General features: G+C 34.7%; 1 protein-coding gene across 1 annotated transcript in view; it reads left to right on the top strand.

The window, feature by feature from the left end:
* The window catches only part of LOC124359618 (very-long-chain (3R)-3-hydroxyacyl-CoA dehydratase 2), a 35859-nt gene extending 19391 nt beyond the window's left edge, over nucleotides 1-16468 (top strand). The window contains exons 3-5 of the mRNA XM_046812512.1: nucleotides 577-806; nucleotides 9950-10128; nucleotides 15479-16468. Coding sequence (XP_046668468.1) covers nucleotides 577-806; nucleotides 9950-10128; nucleotides 15479-15567 — 498 coding nt within the window. The 3' untranslated portion in view covers nucleotides 15568-16468. The remainder of the gene's footprint in view (nucleotides 1-576; nucleotides 807-9949; nucleotides 10129-15478) is intronic.
* Nucleotides 16469-25283: the final 8815 nt, after the last annotated feature.

The following is a 25283-nucleotide window of genomic DNA, read 5'->3' as shown; positions in this document are numbered from 1 at the left end:
AGAAAATCATAGTTATTTTACATACCTCAATGGGTTTCTATGTGAGCTTCCCCTGTGGCACGACAAAGTTTTAAGCGATAATCGGCTTCTGTCCAGGTCCACTTAACCATGTCAGGAATAACAGTTGCAATCACAGTGTTGATTCATTAGGTTAAGTGTCGCAGGATCTTTGTAGCGTGGACAACATTTTTCATATAACCCCAAAAGGAGTTAAGTCAGGGTTCCTTTGCGGCTCCGCAACAACCTCTACCAATCCACCGAGCAGGGAATCAGTGCACGACAAGATAGTGCCTACACATGCACAGAGTTGTAACTTCAAGATCAGCCCAATGACGATATTAAAACTCGAACAATTTTTGTGGATTATGATGTTAGTTTCACTGACATTGTTTCATTAATACTTTTATAATTACAAATTAAATCTGGGTCCACCTTTTTCGATGAGTCTGTATAATTAGTAAACATGTTATAGGTATGAAGTGAAATTAAAATAAAAAATGTCTATTCAAATTGAATTTTGGTTAAATACTTTAATTGCTCGATATAATGAATCTCACATGTAATTTTATTTCACAGATTTTGCACGTTGCTGTTGGCATCGTAAAATCCAACCTGATGTTGACTATATTCCAAGTGTTCTCTCGTGTGATGGTGGTCTGTGGTATCCTGTTAGCAACCCCCACTGCTCCCCTCTCCAATGGTTTGCCTCTCGCTCTTGTGGCGTGGTCAGTTACAGAAGTCATACGCTACCTGTACTACGCACTCAACATCGTCAGTCTTGTCCCTTACCTTCTTATATGGTGCAGGTATTGTACTGTGAAGCAATACGATGCTCTTTCATATTTATAATTTAGTTATATATAAAACGTGTTATTTACATAAGCTGTATAAATCTGTTGAATATCTCCGTATTCATATTTATAATTTAGTTATATATATATAACGTGTTATTTACATAAGCTGTATAAATCTGTTGAGTATCTCCGTATTGTATAAACAGTATTTTCATAACAGTTGAGTGAACTCAGCTGTACACTGAAGCGTATAATAATTCATAATATACACTAACTATATTATAAATTTATTATTAATGTTTTAATATATAATAAACATCAGATGTAATTTTCACACATTATGAGTACGATCTTATTAACCTATATACACATATCTATTCGTACACCTTTGAAATTTTGGCATGTACCGTACAATGACATTGTTGTAATGTGAGAAAAAATAAATTAATATTAACAGTAAGATAGTAACATACAAAGCCAATAATCCACACCAGTTATGCATAATGCAACAATGCATTTAAACCTTCAATAGGCTACACTAGCAAATCCATGTGTATTATTACAATGTTTGGAAAGAAACGAAAACAAAGGAAAAAATGCCAAGACTAACTAGGTGTATGTTTGGCTAAGGCTCAATCTTTATATACAAACGATAAAAAGTGCCTGTTACATACTCCATGAACTCAATATTTAGATTATAAATTAGATCCAATTTAGAAATAACATTACCACATTTTAAGAAGCAAAGTTATTAAAACAGGGTGGCCACCCGACCAGGAAAACCGGGAATTTTTCTGAGAACCAGGAAAATTTCAAAAATAATTTTTCCGTCTCCAAAATCTTATAAAATCACGACATAATTTGACAGCTTCTTGAATCAAGAACTGATTAATCATTAAACATTGTATTTTATGCAACGTGACTTGTGAAATTGTGAATGAAGGTGACATATGTTCGTGCGCTACTCTGACGCCGGTTGATCTAAGGTTATCTCCACTAGTGTAGTGAGTTTATCTTGGTTAGTTCTCTACTCCTGTGCTGTGGCAAGCCTCTGCCCCCCCCCCCCCCAAACAAATATGTAACAATGCATTGAACAATTAAAATCGGCCGACCGCTCGTTTGTGACTTCGGCACTAAACGAGTGGTAAGTGGTAATGCGACAAAGTGGTAGTAACTGCGATACAAACGGGTTTTTTTATACTTAACTATTATTCAGCTTAAAATGTACAGTATTATAAACAGGCTTAAGAGTTCGGTTTGTAGAATAATATAATGTTTGACGGTTTGATAAAAGGTGCAACCCGGGTTTTTTAGTACACCAGAATGTTAGTTGGATTTATACATGGGGTCGTTTGAGTCCTGTTGCACAGCAATCACAGACTGAGCTGAGGGTTGAGCGGCAGGAGAAACATTTCATGTTTAGAATTGGCGGCGGATAAGCGCCATCGTGTGGTACTGCCCTGAAGCTCACGTCTGCCATGGCTAGTGTCGGGTGTTCCCCATGTGTACAACACAAACATTAAACTTTAATTCCCCGCCCAATCTAGAATTCACCGCTAAGCGCTCGTATCGCGGCCGAGGCCTCGGTTGGTCTATGAACGATTGCTCCTCACACATGTTCCGATTGTCATAAAATACATAGGTTAAAACAAAGGTAGTGATGTTAGGCTTATGTGTTGATATCACAGTCACATCCAAATCTCAACTGAACTCCGTTTACACTGGGAAAAAACGGCGCAAGTTTTCTACTAAACATCGCTACGGACGCAAGATCTCTCGCGAACGCTGCCGCAACCAGTGCCGGACAGTTGGTCACAAGAACTGGAGATCAGTGTCGGCTATTAAAATTTCAGTTGTAAACATTGCCGAGACATCACTGTCGTGTGTAAACAGACTTCGTCTTGACTTCCGGAACAACAAGAGATACAACTGTAGCAAGTACTTGTGACAGTTCTCATTAGTAAAATTGCTTATATTGTTCACATTATGCTACAGTAGACAGTGTATAACTTAATGTTGTTGCCAGTCTACAAACGGCAGACGGGTAGCCGATCGAATCAGCCACGCTCATCAGTTTTCGTCGTCAGAGCGGCATTGGTTGGACGACGGCTGGAAATCCCGTCAGTTCTCCGGTCAACTATTTACCGGAACGACTTCTACGCACACTTGACGATCGTTCGGACGATTCAAACTGTTCAAACCAAATAGTCCAACATGCATTAGATCCAATTTAGAAATAACATTACCACATTTTAAGAAGCAAAGTTATTAAAACAGGGTGGCCACCCGACCAGGAAAACCAGAAATTTTTCTGAGAACCAGGAAAATTTCAAAAATAATTTTGTTCTCCGGTCAACTATTTACCGGAACGACTTCTACGCACACTTGACGGTCGTTCGGACGATTCGAACTGTTCAAACCAAATAGTCCAACATGCATGAGGATCTTTATCTTGTTGTTTCATAGTCCTTGACTATAATCTAACTGACGAACTGGCTGAGTCTGTTAGTTCAAATACAGTCAAGGACTACGAAACAACACTGTCTATTCATGGACACAAGCGATCGGCAGTACTCAAATTACTGATTGGTGAAACATGTTTTTGTAGTACTTTGTTTATAAAACTATTTAGAAATTATAGCAACAAAATAACGCAATTTGTAAATAATATTATGATTGAAGTTCGTTTTATGTGTGTCTATATTTTTCAACGCTAGCGTGATAGTTAGCTCCTCGATAGTAAACAGACGATCGCTAATTCGTATTTTATCCGTACGTCGTACTTTGTGTAGTTTTAAATAAATATATTCTCTATAAATATACATCCATACAATTTAACGTAAATGTAATATATTCTGGTGGCTCATTTTATAACCTACCATTTCTATGACTTAAAAAGGAATAATGACTTGAAATTTTAAATATATTCTTTTCCTGCATCTCTGCAAATTCCTTTAAAGTAACGTGGTATTCTTAGGCTTCCCCCTCCCCCACAAAAGATAAATTAATTAAGTAGAGTTTTGATGAAATTATTAGGTTTATTTGTTGATTGTAATGAACCGACCTTGTGTACCGGCGAAACCATTGTCTCGTACCGAAAGCTCGTCCACCGCTAGACCTCTGGCCCGCAATATTGGGCTGCAGCATGCCCAATGGTAGCGCTGTGTTGGTACCGTAAACCGGGGCTACTTTGCACCTTGTGAGGTTACTTTGCACCAAAGTTGAAAAAAGATTCAACTCTATCTGTAGGAGAAACTATTAATCATTTCGACCTAGTTTCACAATTCTCCACTAGGCTGCACCATCTTCTACATGATTTGTGTGAACAGACACTTTATCCCGCCATTTTTGATATTTGTGGGAAGAGTTGTCTTTGTATCTTCAGTTTTGTTTGAATTGTTACGTCAAAAAAGTGCCGTTTTTACGGTATTAGAGAACGTCAGAGAAAGGCAAGTGTGGTATATTTATGTGTAGAATTTTATTATCTTACAAATAACAACAGTAACTGAGAGTTTATATCAATACTCATTAAATTATTATCCATTTTAAGTTTAAGGTTACTTTTAAGAGAAAGACGGGGTTACTTTGCACCAGCATAAGTAGAGCCTTCAGCTGTTTGTTCTGCTTTCCTCGTTGCCCTGCAGTCAACACGAGAGGCCTGCAGCACAAAGCCACAAATAACAAGAAAAAAGAAACTTGCGGTGCCAGCAGGAAAAAGTTTATCTCACGAAGAAACGATTTCCATGCAATCACTTGTAACTAGCGATAATGCTAGTGTTAAACACCCACAATCTATGACTGATGACCAAACACCAAGCACGAGTAAGGCAACCACAAAGACTTGTTTAACTAAAGGAAAAAAAATCGTGTCAGCCTAAATTTCAACGGGATAGTAGTGATGAGTCCATAGATGACCCATCAAAAATGTGTATTGATGAAAGTTCCTCCGACGATGACTGGAAGTCCTATAGGAAAAAGAAATTAGAGGAGATAAATGAAGCAGCAAAAGAAGAGGCTTTTCTAACAATAAAATCAGGACTGAAACCCATTAACAAGTCTGATCTACAAGTAGATTCATTTGTTGTTGTTAACTACGAAAATGAATATTAACCAGGTACCACTGTAAACGTTGATGAAAATGGAGCTTTTGTACGTGCAATGATGAATTCCCTAGGCAACTGGAAGTGGCCTGTTAATAAGGATGTTTTATTTTATGAGTGGAATGAAATTGCTGGATCTATAAATCCACCCAAAATTTTGAGCAAAAGAGGAATATTTGCAGTTCCAGAGCTTCAAGACAATTTTGGAAAAATGGACTAATTTTTTTTTAAGGATATGCATTATTAAGTGTGTATTATATGTTATAATGTTTTTGAACATAGACCTGCAAGTATTTATTAGGTTTTAAGCTTCAGAATCTCTAAGTTTGTCATTTTGTCACTGTCAATTTTCCCATGTTAAATACACTTTGTGACGTATCATGAGTTTTTGTTGTTTTCCCCCCTTTCAGGTGAAAAAAAATTAAATCATATAAGTATTCAGTGGTTCCAACAGATGTTTAAGGGATTCTGAACAGGTCTTACTTTGCACCAACAAAGTTTTTCATAAAAAGATAAATAATTTTTCAGGTGGTGCAAAGTAACCCGCTCCTATGGTATACTTTGCACCAAATTAAAAAAATACATAAAAAATATTTAAATATATAATACAGAAATTTATGAGTGTGGAATGGTTTCCTGGATGTATAAGAATTAATAAAAACCAGTAGTTTTTTAATTTTTTTGAAATGCTTTATTTTTTATGAGATAATATTTATTTAAACTCCTAAAAGTGGTGCAAAGTAGCCCCGGTTTACGGTATTTATTTGTTATCTTTGTATTTCCGAATTGGATCCGATGTGGCATTTCTTGCAAATACCGCTAGTGAAGATAAAACGTCATCGTTGCACTTGGCGTAAGTGTTAAATACAGTACTACAGTTGTCTATTTGGTTTGAAAATAGGCAAGATAATCGAAAATGTTTGATCGGGAAAACCGGGAACAAACCGGGAATTTGAAAAGAGGTTTTGAGTGGCCACCCTGTTAAAAGTATTGGAGTAACTCATATTATCATTTATTTTTAGGTTTATATTAAGTTAAGTACAATTATATTAGAAACATTGAGCAACCTAGCAGTGCTATGTAATTATATTTTTTAAGGAGAGGCTGATCCACTTTTAAGCTTATGCTGTCCATCCTCACAGGCCTGTATGAGGATCTTATTAAACAGAATAAGAGGGAGTGTCAGTTCAGTACAAGGTCAATGGTATTCATAAAAAGTGGTAAGATCACATACAGGATTTGAACCTGCAATATTTCTAGCTCAGAACCAGAGTCATATGTTTTTTACCGCTTGGCTATCCGCTTGGCCATCGGCACTCCAAAATTAAATTAACATTCTGTCATATAATGCATACTAGAGAAGCAGACGTTACCTTATTCAGTTATTATTTAAGTTATTATACTGAATAAGTTTAAGTTATTATTATATTATTGACTGTAGTTTGTGTTTCCAAATCTTTAGGCGCTTTTTTGTGCAATATAAAAAATGTTTGTAACCAAACTTAGTATGCAAAAATAAATTGTTAGAATGTTATGTTATGTATCTGTAAACTACTCTTTTAAAATAAACTAGAAATGTAATTTTTATTTGGATCTTAGATTCAATTTAAATATTGACCATAATTATATTGTGATAAAACAATCTTTGATTGTGGTAACATAGCTACATTCCATAGTTTCCTTTGAAAACATTACCTACGTTATCCATCATGAACTAAATCATTTTTCTCTTCTTCAGTTGATAATAATAAACACTACTTTGTTTTACTATTTGATACTCTTTGTTTATGTACCACAGTATTTCATACTAGAGATTACTCTGACAAAAATGTAAGACTTCAGATATTCACATTTTACTGTGGCTAAAAAATCGTTCTAGAAGAAACAATTCCAAACTTGAACGGATTTGTTGTAACTCATTATAATAAGAATCTTTATTGTTATTGGTAACATGTGCTTGGAACATAGTTGTAAAAAAAACTATAATTTAAGTATATACTTATATAAGTTCAGTAAAAAATACATAATATACATGTAAATACAATTTTAAAATTTTCATACTGATAACATATGTCCTTAGACAGTGTTAAAACCTTAATTAACTGATTATGTTAAGGTGTGCCATTGGAAAATTTGTCAACAAAGCGAATACTTTTATCTAAAGGAAACCACAAAAAGTTCTTTTAAAACATTGTAATAAATAACAATCAGGAACAGTGTTAAAATATTTGGGATTTAGATACAAAACCGACTTACAGTTAAATTGCTGTGATGTATTAGCACTACTAAACTGTCCCTATATCTATTATTATAGATATGATTAAAAGTAGAGAAGTTAAATAGGATGAAAAAATTGTTGTTTTAGTGCAAAAATAACAAAGTTATAACATTTGTTGTGGGCTGCTGTAAAATGTAAATTTTGACCTGGCACTTCTTGATACAACCTAGGGTATGCATTCACCTTAGAATTCTAAACAATATCACCTAGAAAAATGTCTGGCACTAAAAATATACAACATATATCTTTATATTTTATTAAAGCTTAGTCTACTATTTACAACATAGTGAAAATTATAAGAAGATATGTTAAATAATAAGAACAGAAGTTGATAACATTACATGGCACCAAAAGGCGTTAAAGGTATAGTGAGAAATACAACAAAATATTTTTGTTGTAAAAATTCTTTTGTGAAAATGAGTAATGGAACATTTATTTTCTGATATATTTATACTACCTCTTTAAATAAATTAGAAATAATTTATATCTTGATTCTAGATTCAGTCCGAACAACACTGTAATTGTAACGTGGTACAACAATATGTGATTATGGTAACACATAACGTACATTCTATAGTATTCTGTGAAAATACAGCCTAGGTGTTCAACATAAACTAAATTATTTTCCTACTATAAACCTCATTTTTATAATCAACATTTTGTTTCATTATTTGTCCTGGTTAATAAAACTTTTTTATGTCACAAGAAATTGGTGGAATTTCAAATTACAAATATGTATAGTACTCTTTTACACGTTCACTGCGGGTGAGGTCTCGAGACATCATGTGCACATCACTTCTATCTTTCATTAGTGTGTCCTTGGCACTCGCGCGGGATGGTTGAGGTTATGTTTGTTTTGTTGTATGGGCTCGGCTGTATTCTCTGCACGTGTAGTTACACTTCCTGTGCTCGGCGAGTCTGTTGCGTTTTATTAAAAATAAACTTCACAAGTATGGAATCAAGTTGTATACATTATGTGATCTCCATGGATTTATGCTTACATTTTTAATTTACTGTGGAGTTTTGGACGATATGGAAGGAAAAGGGCACACCACGAATGTTGTTCTGAATCTAATGAGAGAAAACCTCCACAACGGCCACAGTCTGTATATGGATAATTATTACAACAGTATTCCATTGGCAACGAAACTGCTGTCTAACAATACCTACTGTACTGGCACATTGAGGCCTGACAGAAAATACATTCCACAAGCTGTGAAATCAGCAAAAGTACTGATTGGAGGAACAATTGCTAAGTACGGTGGAGGAAAGATGGTGGGAGCCTGGAGAGATACCAGAACAGTTACATATAACAACATGAAAACAACTTTGGTAGCATGGTAAACAAAAGAGGTCAGGAAAAAGAGAAACCAATTTCAGTAATCAAGTACAATGCCTTCATGAAAGGAGTTGATCGTTCTGATCAAGTGCAGTCATATTACCTGCTAGAAAGGAAAACTATGCGATGGTACAAGAAGATGTTCATCCATATCCTGCAAATGATCATGGTAAATGCCCACTACCTCTACACCGAAGAAAACGCTAATCGAAGAAGGAAAATGCTATTGTTCAATTTCACCGAGTCCATTGTCAACTCTTTACTACCAGATGTGCCAAATCCTGCATGGGGAATTGTTCGACCTACGGTGCACAGTATCTCTAAAATTACAAAAAAGAAACCTTACTCAAACAAAATTGGACAAAAGAGATGCCGACAGTGTTACAGTCAAGGTAGAACAAAGTACATCATCTATGAATGTTCAACCTGTCCTGATCAACCACGACTGTGCCGAGTGTTTCAACAGATTTCATCAAGGAAACTGAGTGCTAACAGGACATTTGGGTGGCTGGTAGGGCTGTATATATAATTGTAAATACCTAGTTATGCATATATTTTAGTTTTCTCACAATATTTCTAGGCATAAGAGACAAAATGTGTTTTTCGCACAAATGATAGTGACAAATCGGGTACTATGTGGGCGTGATGTCCCGGGACCTCAAGTTTTATAAATGGCCTATATGAACTTTTCAGGGCTACAATTGAATATATTGTACCTTTCTGACAATAATTCTATACATAAGAGACAAAATGTGTTTCCTTTGCACAAGTGAAGTGGTTGGGCGCATTGTGTGCGTGAGGTCCCGGGGTCAAGTTTTGAAAATGGCCAAAATAAACTTTTCCAAGCTACAATCGACAAAATACCATCCCCAGTCTACAAGAAAACATTTAACGGTAACTTTAAACAAAAAATATATTTTAGCATATTGGATACGTAGTGGGCTGAAGTTCAGCAGTGAACATGTTAACACCTTCACTGCTGATGTATACAGTGACACCGAACACACATTTCAGTCTCTACACACCGTAACGTGTCTGCTGCAGTCATTGTGTTAAATAAATTATGATCATTTTTATCTAGATCCTAGATTCAACCCGAACATTATACCCTAAATTTTAAACACTAACAAAACAATTATTGATTTTTTTTAACATAAAAATGTACATTTGATAGTTTCTTTGGAAACATAGTCTATATCTTAAACTGACAGGTGAAACGTAACATAAACAATAAATTATTTAACTGTATCAAATTAAATTAAATGCTCATAAGTGTAAAGGATCATTAATGCAACAGTCCAAACAATTTTCTAAGTCGTCAGTGAATAAAGAAGGATATATTTAAAAATTATTTACAGATTATTATTTTAAGTTGTAATTTGGTGATTTACCTAACAACTATATTATTTGTTATAATAAAACGATTCTATGGTTTCAGGTACACATTTTTCATTGCACTTTATCCCATTGGAGTAACAGGAGAGCTCCTGTGTATGTATGCGGCACAGAAGTTTGTAGGTGAGACTCAGCTGTGGAGTCTCACATTACCAAACAAATGGAACTTTACATTCAGCTATCACTACTTCATCATTTACATCATGCTTCTCTACATTCCATGTAAGTAAGGATCTATTATTCAAAATTATGGAAAGTCTGAATGATTCATGCTAACAAAACAACTACTACATATCCGACCTCTATTAGTGTAGTAGTAAAATATAAGTTACCAAGCAAAATACTGTCATTTAACTTAAAATTTTTTTGAAAATTTATAAAGTGAGGGTTTGCTTATATTTCGTGTTGGTCCAAGCCCGAGCATTCCAGAGTAGAGAGTTAGTTCGTTTTGAAATTCGTTCGTTTGAGTTCGTCACCGACTTCTTTTTTGTTTGTTTTGGATCTCTTTAAACGAACATGACTCCAGATTTCAGGTATCAAGTTTGTGACAGTGGGTGTGCTGGTGCTGAACGATAGCTATGTTATGTGCAGAACATCCGTGTTATTAAGAGATTTGTTCAGTTAAGATTGGTGGTGTGAGGTTTCAACTGTTCCCTGGTTGGGTGACTGCTGTAGTTTGAAGTGAGATGAGCTAGATGTGAGCTATTCAGAACTATTTTTGTGATTTGAGTTTAGTAATAAAGATAGGATCTGAACAGTTAGTGAATCAGCAGGAGATGGTGCAGCCTCAGTTATATTGTAGGTATTAACTGTTAAAGAGGGTGGATTTTAGTCATATGTACAGTTTCAAAATCAATTTCTTTGTTGTTAAAGTTGTAAATATACGTAACAATCATCAATATAGCATTTAAGATTAAGTTAATGTATATTGTATAAAAATAAGTAAAAATCTTTGTAGTTAAAAAAAACTGTGAATACTGTAATGTTCATTATGAATTAGGCAAACCAAAACTTTAGCTTATCAAAGAGCTTACTAGAACCTAGATCACAAGTTATTGTAAAATGTTACATCAGTATAGTGATATTGTTTTTTTGTTTTCTTGTATAAACTTGTTAATTGCTTTGGTAGAACCAAGGAATTATTACTGCAGATTGTTAGGTAACCGTTTTACTTGACATAGATGTTTGTTATTTAATATTAATTTCATAATTTACATGATTATAAGCTGTCAATGTTATGAAGATTCAATAACAATTTTGGGCTAAATAAACCTCTACATGATTGAAATTGATCCAGTCTACATATTTCTCGTACAGCCTTCTTCTGAAGTGTAAACAAGATCTTAGTCCTGGTGGATTTATGACCTCGTATGATTAGACTATAGCTCATATAGGGATAGAAACATACATAGTAAGCCGTCAGCAAGACAATCATATTTTCCGGAAAATGAAGCAAATCTACGTAAGAAGAACAGACTGCTTTAATAAGTGGATCATACTAATGTTTTAAAGTATTTTATCTAAATGGAAGGACAAATTACATTCAATAAACAGACGAAGACTATCAGTACTACACATGAGGTTAAGAGGAAAATCTCTAATTATATCAGAATTCAATGTTTAGTTTTCTTTAAATTTAGAGAAAGGTGGTTTTGTTTCAGCTATTAAAAACAGAGCTACTCTGAATAATATACCAGTTTCTACATGTTCTCTCTAACAAAAGGAAATGCTTAAGGATGTATCATCTGTAAATGTTTCCCTGATTTAAAGCTGTAGGTATTGTATACAAATAAAAGCAAAAGAATGGATCTGAGAACGGAACCTTGTGGTACACAAGTTAAATAAGGTATAAGAAAGGTATTTCTACCAACACCATTAGAATGATAACGCTATTGAAACATTTAGGGAACATTTGACTCAAGTAGACTGGTCACAGCTATGTTTTACTCTCGTAAATGCAGCATTTGATTATTTTAACTTTGTTTTGCCAAGCACTTTCAATGTGTGCTGTCCTTTAAAAGATATTAAGTTAAGCAATAGTGACAATACTAATAGGTTGTAAATGGTATACAAAAGAATTAGAAAATATTGTATTATATAATAAGTTACTATTTATTAAGTTATATATATATATAATATATATATATATATATATATATATATATATATATATACATACTGTACTGTATGTACTGATAAATAATATATATAATTTATTAGTACATACAGTACAGTACTATCATATAAAGAAACAATTTTACAGTAAAAACCACAAACAAATGACTTAGAAAGAAGTTATAGATTTTCGTTTAGCAGATGAAATTCTAGACTTAGCTGCAGTGTCCCTCCATCTCTTAATCCACAAAATGTACATTGGAGTTCAGGTTGGGTTCTGCTCTATGTACTGAAGGGCAATCAATGTCGAAATTCGGGTAGAGGGTTCGTCTTCTTTACCGTCTGAGTCCTCGTTCACAGTTTCCTTGTCATCGTTATCCATAACAGAAAAATCTGGTCGTCATTGAGCTGTTCATAGGATTCACAGTCTTTTGTTACATATGGTTATCCACTATTCAACTTCATTGGCAGGAACGTTGGGCTCTAGAGTTTGTAGATCTTTAACGATTTCCCGTATGTTGTTGTTTTACTCGTCTTCAGTCTGGTCATTTTCACTCATAACGTCCGGTCAAAGCTTACACCATGATTTAGTGTCTGGTTTCAGTTCATCCCATGATGCAGCGATTTTGTAAATAGCATTTTTGATGTTCAGGGATTTCATAGCCTCAAATATGCTATAACCGTCTTCATATTTTTATAAGATTGAGCTGATGTATGATGTACTTTCGCCTTTTTAACAATTCAATAATTCCCTGATCCATTGTTTGAATGAGTGATGTTACATTTGGAGGGAGAAAGAGAGCTTTTATGTCCACTTTCTCTAAATCTCTCTCAGATGGATGTGACTGTGCGTTATCCAACAGCAGTAGAGTACAAACAGGCAGCTATTTTTCTTTCAAGTATTTTTCAATTGATGGGACAAACTCGTTGAAAAACCAAGGTTTGAAGAGATTGCAGTCCATCCAAGATTTTTGATTGCGGTAATAAACCAGCAAGTAAGATGGGTTTAGTATATTTTTGAATGCTCTATGCTTCTTGGATTTTCCAATAAGAAACTGTAACAGTTTTCAGTTTTAGTGATATTGATTACATGTACGAGGGGTATCCAAAAAGTAAGTTTCCATTAATTATGAAAAAGTTAAAAAGACTCAAAAAATAACTGAAACACATTTATTCAACTTTTTACATCATACCTTATTTTTCTACATGGTTACCATCCCTTTCTAAGCACTCTTGGTATCTAGGAAGTAGTTTTTTTATTCCAGCATCACAAAATTCACCCGCCAAATTTTTAAGCCAAGTATCCACCTCATTTTGAAGGTCATCGCTGTTGGCAAATCGCCGACCGCCAAGGTGTCTTTTCAGCTCTTTTCAGCTCCGGAAACAGATGAAAATCGCTAGGCGCAAGATCTGGTGAGTATGGAGGATGACCAAAAACATCCCACTTAAATTTCCTCAAAAGTTCCATTGTTGCACGAGCAGCGTGTGGTCGGGCGTTATCTTGAATAAGCAGAACCGTGCGCGACAAAAGTCCGCGCCGTTTATTCTGTATTGCCCGCCGAAGTCTGGTGAGAACTTCACAATACCTTTCTGCATTTATGGTTTCGCCACGAGGAAGACAGTCAATCAATAACACTCCACGGCAGTCCCAAAAAACTGTAGCCATTACCTTTCCTGCCGACTCAAAAACTTTGGCTTTTTGAGGAGCTGCCTCTCCTTTTTTTTGCCACACCATACTCTGGCGTTTGGTCTCTGTAGTTGAGTGGTGAATCCATGTTTCATCACCAGTGAATATTCTACTGAAAAGCTTTTCATCTTCATCGTCAAACAATCGCAAGAAAGACTGGGCAGCAGCCATTCGTTGTTGTTTATGGGCATTGCTCAATAAGCGAGGCATCCATCTTGCACACACTTTTGCAAGCTGAAGATCTTCTGTCATGATATTGTGCACAGATGACCGGCTAACTTCAACACTTGACGGCAGTTTATCCATAATTTCATCGAGAGTCACTCGCTTATCATTGTCAATAACTGCTCGTACAGCATTAATGACGTCAGGTTGCCGAGAATTGGCCGGTCGGCCACTACGCTCATCGTCATGAACATTTTCTCTTCCTTCCAAAAACATTGCACGCCAACGACGGACCATCTGAACGGACATAACATGTTCACCATACACTTGACACAACTGATGATGAATTTCAACAGCATGGCGGTCAAGAAACGAATAACACTACGGACTTCGCAACTGGCGGCAGAACGCAGTGGAGTCTCCATGATGTTTGGGCAGCAACTTACTGAGAAGCGTGACAATGGGCCAGTGACCGGCGCACCTGTTGCCAACCGAACCGCGCTACATATCCCCGCCCACAGCTGCACGCTGTGTTACGTACGCGTCTTTTTACAGAACAGGGAAACTTACTTTTTGGATACCCCTCGTACATACTATAAGAATTTTTCTATGACGAAATTGAAACTTAATACAAAAATTTGTCCTATAAATATCTTAGCTAAGTTCATTGGTCAGTTTGGTATGTCATTTTGTTTTAATATGGTGACCGTTCAAACTTCATTAAAATTCATAACTCTGTTGTTTATAAACCTAGAAAAAAACAAGAAGTGTTTTGGAATGCTTATTACATTTCTTAAACCATAACTTCAGAACAGTTTTTTTTCTTTTTTTTTATCTAGAACAGTTTTTGAGATATTGAATACATTTAAATCCCATGAGAATAAATTTATAATATTTCAGTTCTCACAAAATCAAACTACTTCTTCCAACTGATCCAGAAGTACTGTTTTAAACAAAGGCAGTCAACTCGTGATGTTTCTCTTTCTGTTTAATAATATACTCGCACGTGTCCTTGAAAAAGAATTAACATGAACACCTATAGTTTCTATTGCTGTTTTACAAAATAAAATTAATAGATATTGTTTTTAGTAAAGGATGAGGTTTCCTGTAAGTATATGACATTGTTCTTGCATGTCTCTCATACTCAGGATTTGGAGATTTCCAAGACATGCGTAAAAAATTGCATAATTTTTATGGATTTAGTTATGGAACATGACAATTATCATATCCTTGTGGTTATTTCGAAGTTTTATTATTGTAATGTAGGAATTTGATTACCTTAACTTCATAATTCTTTATTTATATGATGAATATGTCAGTTATATCACCTGATATATCTAATTGGAATTTATAAATTTGAATTGACACTAAATAATCATGAAGTAAGTTAATCTTCCAGGTGCAAGAATATATACAATTACAAAAGAATGTACACAATTATTTTTATTACTTACTTATTTTATTTATTTGAATTTATTTTATTTGTATTGTATATATTCTTGCACCTGAAAGATTGTATTAAACTAAAAAGTAGAAATTTAAGAAATGTTTAAGGAAGATAATTGATAAGAAATTAACAAACACTCTTGTATTTGTTTTTTCCAGTGTTTCCCCAACTATACTTGCATATGTTCAGTCAGCGGAAAAAGATTATTGGTGGAACGACACAGATTTCGAAGAAAAAAAGCTCTTAAAAGTTCATATTGGAGATACAGAGCAATACATAGTGCATGTTCATAATCAGGAAATTGATCGAAATAACTTGAAAAATACGTTATTAAGCCTATTTGTAAGTGACCTTGTGTGTCTGGATTTACCATCCAGTTTTAAGAAAAATGTGTAAAATAATGTTTTATATAGAGCTCCTTTAACAATGCCTATGTAGAAAGTATTGAGACTGTTATGATACATTGTTCTTACTCTATGAATGCCAATACTTAGATTGGAGGGACGTCTGTGTGACTGATATCCGTTGTGCCAGAATATAGAGTTATTTGATGTGAGTACAACATTAGGAAACAAGATTGTTTAACAGATTGTGCAAAATTTATCAACATACACAGCAAAGTGAACAATTATTAGTTTTTTTTTTTTTTTAAGGAAATATCTTAGAAATAAAACTGTGTCATGTAATATGGACAAGATATATTATAATTGCATTTTAATTTTTTTTAAGCATCTTGGAAAATGTGAAAAGCTATTTACATACAAAAGATGATGAACAGTTTTATTCCATAAATAAATTAAACATAATGGATCATTGTCAATAATGGTTTGGATAAATGTGTTAACATTCCACTATTATTAACTTAAGCTATTTGTTATAGAAAAACTAAATATTCGTTATATACAAAGCTCATTATTTGCTACATTTTATTTTGTCAGTAGTTTAACACTAATTTTGTTAGTAATTTTTAAGAAATATATATTAAAGAAATGAATCATTTCTTTTAAGTTAAACTAATTTTACTAATGTTAGGTTCTAGTGGTGTTATAGTGTTATTGTTATGTAATTATAGATGGTGTTGTTGTCTTTATAAATATTTTTTTGTTATATGTGGGAAATGAATGAAATATACATTTTTTAAATTTTTACTAAGATGCACTTTTTACCTTCATTTACAATAATGTCCTTAATAAACCCTTATCAGTGGCATATAGAACCAGCAACAAACTGCAGAACAAAATTAAACCGACAACTGATAAACAAGATATTTATTCCATTTCAGGTGTTTACTGCTGTGAACATTTTACCTATGTTAAACGGGAAGAACATCCGCTTTAAAAAGGACATTTCAACCCTTAGTTACTGAGTGTTTAAATTCGCATTGTCACAAAGGACAAACATTAAATCGATTAGAAGACATAGAAATATATAAAGGGCCATTGTACAAGTGAGAGCAATACTTTAAATGAAAAATCAGAGCCATCACCCCATTTATGACAGAACTTCAACAATGGTAAACAAAGCGGTTGACTCGAGTGAGATGTTCATAAAAATAATAATAAAGGTAGAATCTAAACAGTCAGTGGAACAGCAAGAGATGTTGCAGCATCAGATTTATATTGCAGGAGTTAATTGTTACAGAGAACGGACTGTAGACAATACATACAGTAAGAGGGTTTTTTTAATGGGGAGTGACGCTATCCCACCGACATTGTTCTAGCTTTAGGCACACGGGGCGGCACATCTAGCTCGGATCCTAAGGGCTTCCAGGGGGTCGATCGATGTCCATGGATAGGTGGGCCCTTAACGACGCCTCTCTGTCTCTAGCATCGGGGGTAGGACACATATTTGGAGGTATCTATCGCATATTAACGGATTAGAACGAGAGGGTCTACGGTGATTGGAATGCCCTCTTTGTTTAAAGAGTACACGAGGACGCTTAGAACTAGGTCATTTAGAGACGAGATTCAGAGTGTCACTCGGGGGTCCAAGGGACACTTTAGGACAGACAGACAGATGGTCATCACGCTAAGTTACCCCACCAATAGGAGTACTCTCTTCACATAGGACGACAGAGCCAAACCAACTCATTAATTTTATCTGCACTGAGAACATAAATTCAAAAAGAAACTAATTTAAATATGCAACTAAACTTACTGTAACTAGATATTATTGTCTTGTGTATTATTGTATGGGGGGGTACACTGACCCCCTTGAACTCACAAGGGTGTTCAACAAACAGAACCAAACACATTTAAGAACTACTTAAACGAAGGGGGCTGTAGAGTAGCTTAGTTGTGAGAGAGTGGAAATACCTTGACCATGGGTCTGGAAAGGGTTCCACCTAGAGTCTGTATTACCAGGCATGATCTTGGTGACAGGCTGGCAGCCAAAAGAGGGGAGGGAAGGAGTGTCCTGCTATACCAGTACAAGGTTGTCTTTCTTCTGGTTGGGAGTTAAAGTGCACCACTTCACACGTTGTTGAGGTTGTGCAAGTATTCCCTGCACCAACACTTCCAGAATCAATGGCGGAGAGTCTTGACGAGTTGCTAGTGCTTCAGCTTGTTGGAAGGAGTTCACTCAGGTATACCAACCAGGAAGGCATCTATCAGGAAGTGAGCAGAAGTGAGCGCCTGAAGTTCATTCGGGTCTCTGAGAGAGGAATGAGAGGACGAGAATTTAGGAACACCTTTTATTTGAGAAGTTAAAAGTCATGAACTGAGGGAGAGTCAGAACATTTTCCCCTATCACACGCTTCAGGTGATGCTTAACACTCTCCCAAATACCACCTTGATAATGGGTGGAAGGTGAGTGGAAACGGAACTTGATACTTTTTTAGCTTCACAGTTCTAAACTACAGATTGGTGAGAGGAGAGAAAGGTATTATGGAAAGTATTTCGAGCTCCCACGAAGTTGGTGCTACAGTTACTTTAAAGGTTAGTGCAGAGGCCATGTCTAGAAACAGGTGTGCTGGTATGAAAACGTCAGAAGAGAGGTCTGTTCAACTTCAATGTGTACAACTCTAGAAAAGAGGCATACAAAGATACATATTTAGGCTTGGTGTGCCTAGTAGCAAGAATAATTTAGACCTGTACAGAGGAAGGACCACCATAGTTTATACCAGCAGCCAAAAAGGCCCTATAGGGCCATGTGGACTTTGGGTAAATCACCCATGAGAGGGTACTGATGTTTTGGCTTTTGCTTAAAGCAAGTTAGCACTTGTAAGGGGGACAACACCACACTGCGGACCGAGAGGATCCACACGTTGGGATAGTAGGGAGGTGTTTAATATGAAAGTGGTCCATAAGAAGGTTTACCACATATTTCTTAGGGAGTATACAAGGTGAACAATTGTCATAAGAAAGGTCCGAATGCTTGTACCTTCCTCCTACCGTACGAGGCCAAGCTGGACAACGAAGGGAGAAGGACATTGAACAGGGCTTGTACTTTAGTATGATTAAGAAACTTGGGTTATAAAAAATTAATGATTTGTCTTTCAACAGTTCTTTCATTGAATACTTTGTTTCAATTTACATATTACAATGTTTTTCAATATTATTTTCATACTAAAAATTATCAGTTTTATTATGTCAGGTTTAACGTAATTCCTTCTAAGAAAGTGCTAAATAAAAGCCAAATTTGTTATGTGACAGATAATAAAAATACTGTCTGTACTATGCATCCCCTGTCAGACCCTCCGGTTAATGCCTGAAATAATGTGTCTAAAACTGTAACCCAAAAGAACGTCTAATAGCACTTGTTATCACTAGTATGATGACATTAAAATTGTCAAAAAACTAAATAGATCTTTCGTTGATATATATTAATGTACGTTCATTAATTATAACGATAGTTACAAACCGATCGCTATAATGTATTTCTGGTACACTTTGTGCATGAAAACCTAAAATTACACAACCAAAGTAACAAATATCGTGCTTTCTAAATTATATTTAACTTGAAATTCATATTTTGTATGTCTATATTTATTCATCACCGAGCGTTTGCTGCGTCTATGCGCAATGCATGTACTGGACGTCAACCGCTCAGCTGCGGTAATAAAACACACAATTAATAATTTTATGTATTGAAATTTGTGTAGTTAATAAATCATCTATAAAAATAAATTTCAATTTATATCCCAATTTTTTTTTATTAGGGATGACATGATTTGAGACTTTACAATCATTTAAATATCAAATACATATTATTCAAGTAATACAATACACGCCCATATTTTCAATTAAACTATAATATGTAAAAGATATGTATCTTGAAAGCCCATATTAGAATGTATCAATTCTAGGTAAAAGGTGGAGGATGTATCTTTTAGTTCTTAAGATATAGCCATTTTCCCGAGCCTTTGTTATTCTCATTCATACAGTGTCATTTTCTTGAAGCTCTTGTTATCAGGCAGTCTAAAAGGGTATATTTTCCTCCAAAAGGGTATATTTTCTCTTATGTTATGATCGTTCTTGTAGAGCATAAAATAAGAATAATAATAATGCTCTCAGACGGCAATTTTTAGCATTTAACATATTCCGGGTAGGGGGGCTCCTGTACTCCAGCTTGCCTGGGAGGTACAAAGAATTTCTAGTGGTAACCCCCTTTGGATCATTCTAGGTTTGCCTGTTCTCATGGTAACACTTCACAACATGTCTCCAGAGTCCTTAACCACCGCATTCAAAAGTTGATGTACATCTATGCTATATAACGCGGCTTGTGGAAATTATAACTGTCCAAAAACGCCCAAACCCACTGACTGAAACTTGTTAAAAAAAATAATCTTATAAATATCTTGGCTAAGTTCGTTGGCCAGCTGGTTATGCTACTTCGTTTCAATGTGGCAGCTGTTTAAACCTTAGCAAAATTCATAACTCCCATTATTTATAAATCTTGATAAAAAAAAAAACAACCAAAAAGTGGTATGGAGTGCTTATAACATTTCCTAAACATTTTGTAATAAAGTCTTTTTGTACCTATCCCAAACAGTTTTTGTGATATTTATTACATATTCTGTAATAATTGTTATTCTATCACCATAAGAATTGTTTTATAGCACCAAGGACAGATGATTGGAATAATTAAAATAGTTGAAATTTAATATAAAAATTGATCTTATAAATATCTTAGCTAAGTTAGTTGCCTCTTGGTACTCCATTTCATTTCAATAAGGTGGCCTCAAACTTTATCAAAATTAACATCTGTTATTTGTAAACAAAAAACTGAATATGTTCTGGTTTTTTTTTAGAAAGGAGAGCCCGATCCCCTTTTAAGCCTTATTCTGTCTGTCCTCATGGGCCACTGGCCTGTGCGAGGATCTTATCAAACAGAACAAGGGGGAGAGTCAATGCAGTACGAGATTGATTGTACTGATAAAAAGTGCAACGGTCGCAGACAGGATCTGAACCTGCGCTATCAGATTCAGATTCTTTATTGGCTATTAAGTAACACAAATTACAATAAGCTTCGTCAAGTTAATACAGCTAAGTCATAATATTACAACCATAAATTGTATATTACAAAATTACAACATTCAAATTCTTAGATCATTAAAATCACAGTTAAAATATTCTTCAGTGGTATAAAAGCATTTTCTTCTTAACCAACTACATATCACACTTTTGTATTTATTACAAGGTAATTGCCTTACTGCTAATGGTAACTTGTTAAACAATATGTACTGTTGAAATTTAAAATTTTATGAGTCTTGTCCAACCTAACATTTGGGGTCACTAAATTAAGGCATTGTCTGGTCTCATAATTATGATAAAAACTGTGGTTATTAAACATACCAAAATGTTCTTTAACATGTAGCAGATTACTGTATATATATACATGCAACTCAATGTCATCATGATGTTGAGATCAGGAAAAGTTGCTCTACAAGAGTCAGAAGCTGATAAACCAGTGATAGCTCTTATTGCCTTTTTTTGCCAAACAAAAGCTTTTTTGGCTGCACTTGAGTTACCCCAGAGTCTTACACCATAGTTGAGTTGCGAATGAAACAGACCAAAGTAGACCATTAACAAAGTTTCCAAGCTGACACATGATCTTAACTTTCTTAAGTTACTCTAGATAGTTTTTAGCAAAGATAGTTAACATGTGCATCCCAGCTCAGTTTAGTGTCAAGATAAATACCCAACAACTTGACAGGATAAAAATAAGGATCATACAACTTTGTTCCGCCTTAAAGGCAATATCACATGATCACATTTTTTACTTTTTAAATTAGGATAATTATAAATAAAAAAATATAATTATTCAATGATTCTTTATTTGCCATTTATTGTAGCACCTTGTGATAAAGTACATTTTTTGTGTTTTTATTAGGCGCAAAAACAAATAACGCGGAAGGTCTTCCGACCTGTGAACATGCCACATATAATTGGCCATGGGAAAAACATGGATGTTCGAGATCAAGACCACAAACTTTCAACAATTGCCCTTGTGACTTATTTACAGTCATGGCGAATGCAAGATGGATCGGAATTGAAGCCGTTTAAACTCAAATGGCATGTCGGTCAGGATCCTCGGAATGAGAACTTCCTCACCTTTGAATTTTCCTTTGAGTATTGTGGCGTAAATCAAATTGTTCATCAATTTACTTACCACCAAACGCATTCCGTTGCACAGTTTTGGTTGGTTTAAGTTTCAAAGCATGATTACTACGGAACCAATCTTTAGTTGTAAATTGTGCGGTGGTAAGCCAGGTACATCCAAGGAGTTTAAAACTTCAATTGTATAGGGGGTGGAAACAACTTCATTTGTTACACAGTCAATATATTTGAAAGAATGCAGTTTACCAATGATTTCATTCTAAATTATGTAGTTTAAGTCATCTACACCTTTATTCTTAGCTGCCACAATCGCTCGCTCACGCAACCATTCATTATTTTTGAGGTTAGTAATGATGTTTGGGAATACTTTGTTGATGAGTTCGTCTTTCGATGAGACAAAGTTACAGAAATTCGGAGGAAATGAAATCAATCCGCTCGATTTGTCGACAGGTACTCGACCATTACCGAAATCTTCAGCAGATGTATCGTTCAGCAATGCAACTCTCATGTTTGTTGTCAGCTGAAGTTTCTTAACATAGCGCCATAGATTCGATGAAGTATTTGAGGCAAGCGTTTATTTCGTCGGCAGCAGTCGATCTGGGAATTACTGGCAATGTTTGGTGGAAATCGCCAGACAGTAAAATCATTGCGCCTATAAAACATCTCGAGCCATTACGTAGATCTTGCAATGTTCGGTTAAGTGCTTCCAATGCCCCATTGTGCATTCGTCCCAGATGATGATCTTCGATTCTGATAAAACTTTGGCCATAGCGGAGCGCTTTGTAATGTTGCATGTTGGTTCTTCAATAGATTGAAGATTTAACAGCAATTTTAATGCAGAATGTGCCGTACGACATCCTTCTAGCAATGTGGCTGCTATTCCAGAAGAAGCAACTGCAACTGCAATGTTGGATCTTGTACGAACAGTGGCTAAAACTACTGACATGAGGAATGTCTTACCAGTTCCACCAGGGGCATCCAGGAAATATAACCGACCGTTTCCATTATCAATTGCCTTCATTAATGTATCATAAACTTCCTTTTGTTGGAGATTCATCAGGAGTACATTCGTTTGAACTACTAAATCTAATTCCTGGTGATCATATTCACGATCCCGTTCCAATTCTCAATTAAATGCGTCATTCATTTCACAATTTGGCACTGGCATTCCTAACCTGACTAATAAACTACCGCACATGTCTTCGATCAAGAGCAAGGCCCGATTATGTATCTCATCATTCATTTCAACATCGGAATTTCTTGAACTGACACGAATTTGATGTAAAATATCTTCTGCCATATTATCCTTGTATTTGTGCCACAGGTTAGATGGGTTCGATGGAAAGCATGTCGAAATGATGATAGCAAATAATGTATGTATCTGACTTAGAGATGCAGAGATAATTGCTTTGAATTGAAAAAATTAAAATTTGAATTATATTATCTGGATAGTACAGTCTATGCTTAACAATGATTGCAGAAACAGTTGAAACTAAATTTGCTGTTTCTCTTAAGCTTACTCTATGCTTTCAAACTATAAATGTAAAGAAATTTAGAATGGTAATTAAATTATATAAACATATATTTCTTTTGTCGCATTATATATGTTTACAAAGAACAGCTGATTAAATTTGAACAGGCTCTTTCACTTAATAACATATGTTTGCTGCAATCCATTTCTTACGGGTATTTCTGTAACTTTTAGAGACCAGTGGGGCGGAATCATGTGAACTTTTATGATATTTTAATACTTATTATCCTATTCCCAACAAAGACAGTTCCAAACACACAAAAATTATCAAAATCGGTCCAACCGTTCTCAAGTTATAAATAGTGTAACAAACACGACTTTCTTTTATATATATAGATAGTATATGTTCAGTCTTACTTTTATTAATCATTAGGTTATTTACAGAGAACCAGATTTTGGCTTGTTCTAGAGAATCTGTAAGCTGGGTTTTAACATTAATACGATCGGTATTATAACATAACAAGGTTGTATCATCTGCATATAACATTGAAAAACATGGTACATTTATACTAAAATCATTAATAAATACTAAAAATAAAAAGGGTCCCAAAACAGAGCCTTGCGGTACCCCTGAAACTACACTTAAAAATTCTGAGGAACGGTTATTAACATAAACCTTTTGTTCTCTGTCTTTTAGATAAGTTTCAATTAATTGTAATTACAAATAATTCCTTATTCTATAAAATTCAAGTTTTTTACATAAAATAGAGTGATTAACAGTGTCAAAAGCCTTGCTCAAATCTATCAGTGTAGTTCCAGCCACCAGCTTATTTTCAAAACAATTCAAGACAACCTCAATAATTGCTTCAACACCCATTACGGTGGAGTGATTTGGTCTAAAGCCAAATTGAAAAGGATAGATCAAATTGTTTGATGTAAAATACTAAAAAAGTTGCCTTATTAAACAGGATTCTATTATTTTACTAATTATCGGGACTATTGTAATAGGACGGTAGTTCTCTGGTAAATTCTTGTCTCCTTCTTAAATATAGGGGAAACCTTAGAAAATTTTAAACAGCTAGGAAACTGACCCTCAACTAACATACAATTAATTAAGTAAGAGGTACAATTATTACATCTATAATATTTTTTAAAACAAAGTTGGACATTCCATATAAGTCTTCACTTCGTGAACAGCTCATTTTGGAAACAACAGAAATTACAGTATCACAGTCAATTATATTCCATTTGAAATCATGTTCAATAACATTAACAGGGCGAGGATAGTTCTCTAAGAGATCAAAATATGATATGTTGCTGGCATCGTCATTAACAATTGTATTTACACTATTACAACTAGGGTTGACAAAAAACTTATTGAAGACATCAGGTGTTACAGGTACAATATTATTACTAGGCCCATTCAGATTACCAGATTCATTTTTTACAACTCTCCATGCTGTTTTACATTTATTCTTTGCATTTGTAATCATATTGTCATTAGCAATCTTTTTCGCCTTATTAATTTCTAGATTGTAATGTTTTTTGAAGTTATTAAAAATAATCTTGTTTCTAGCATCTAAGCTTAGTTTCCATCTGTCATATAATACTAAAAGATAAGCTCTCATATCCTTAAGTTGAGGAGTATACCAGGTTTTAAGTTTACATTTAGGTTTTGCAGGTACAGTGATAAAAGGACAACAAATATTAAAATAATAACTTAATACATCAACAAACAATGAAAACATAACATCAATACTTATATTATTACATAGACCTAAATTAAACCAGTCAACATTACTAAAGCAAGTTTTTACTTCCCTAAGGTTACTTTGATTAAGATTTCGCTTCTGACGTACTTCATGTAGGCCTACAACATTAAACTTACTGGTATCTTTTTTTGAGACTAAAAAACTAACCCACACACCAGCA

The sequence above is a fragment of the Homalodisca vitripennis genome, chromosome 4, assembly GCF_021130785.1.
Source record: "Homalodisca vitripennis isolate AUS2020 chromosome 4, UT_GWSS_2.1, whole genome shotgun sequence".
Classification (NCBI taxonomy): domain Eukaryota; kingdom Metazoa; phylum Arthropoda; class Insecta; order Hemiptera; family Cicadellidae; genus Homalodisca; species Homalodisca vitripennis.
The sequence above is the reverse complement of the archived record's forward strand: the minus strand, read 5'-3'. Positions and strand labels throughout refer to the sequence as shown.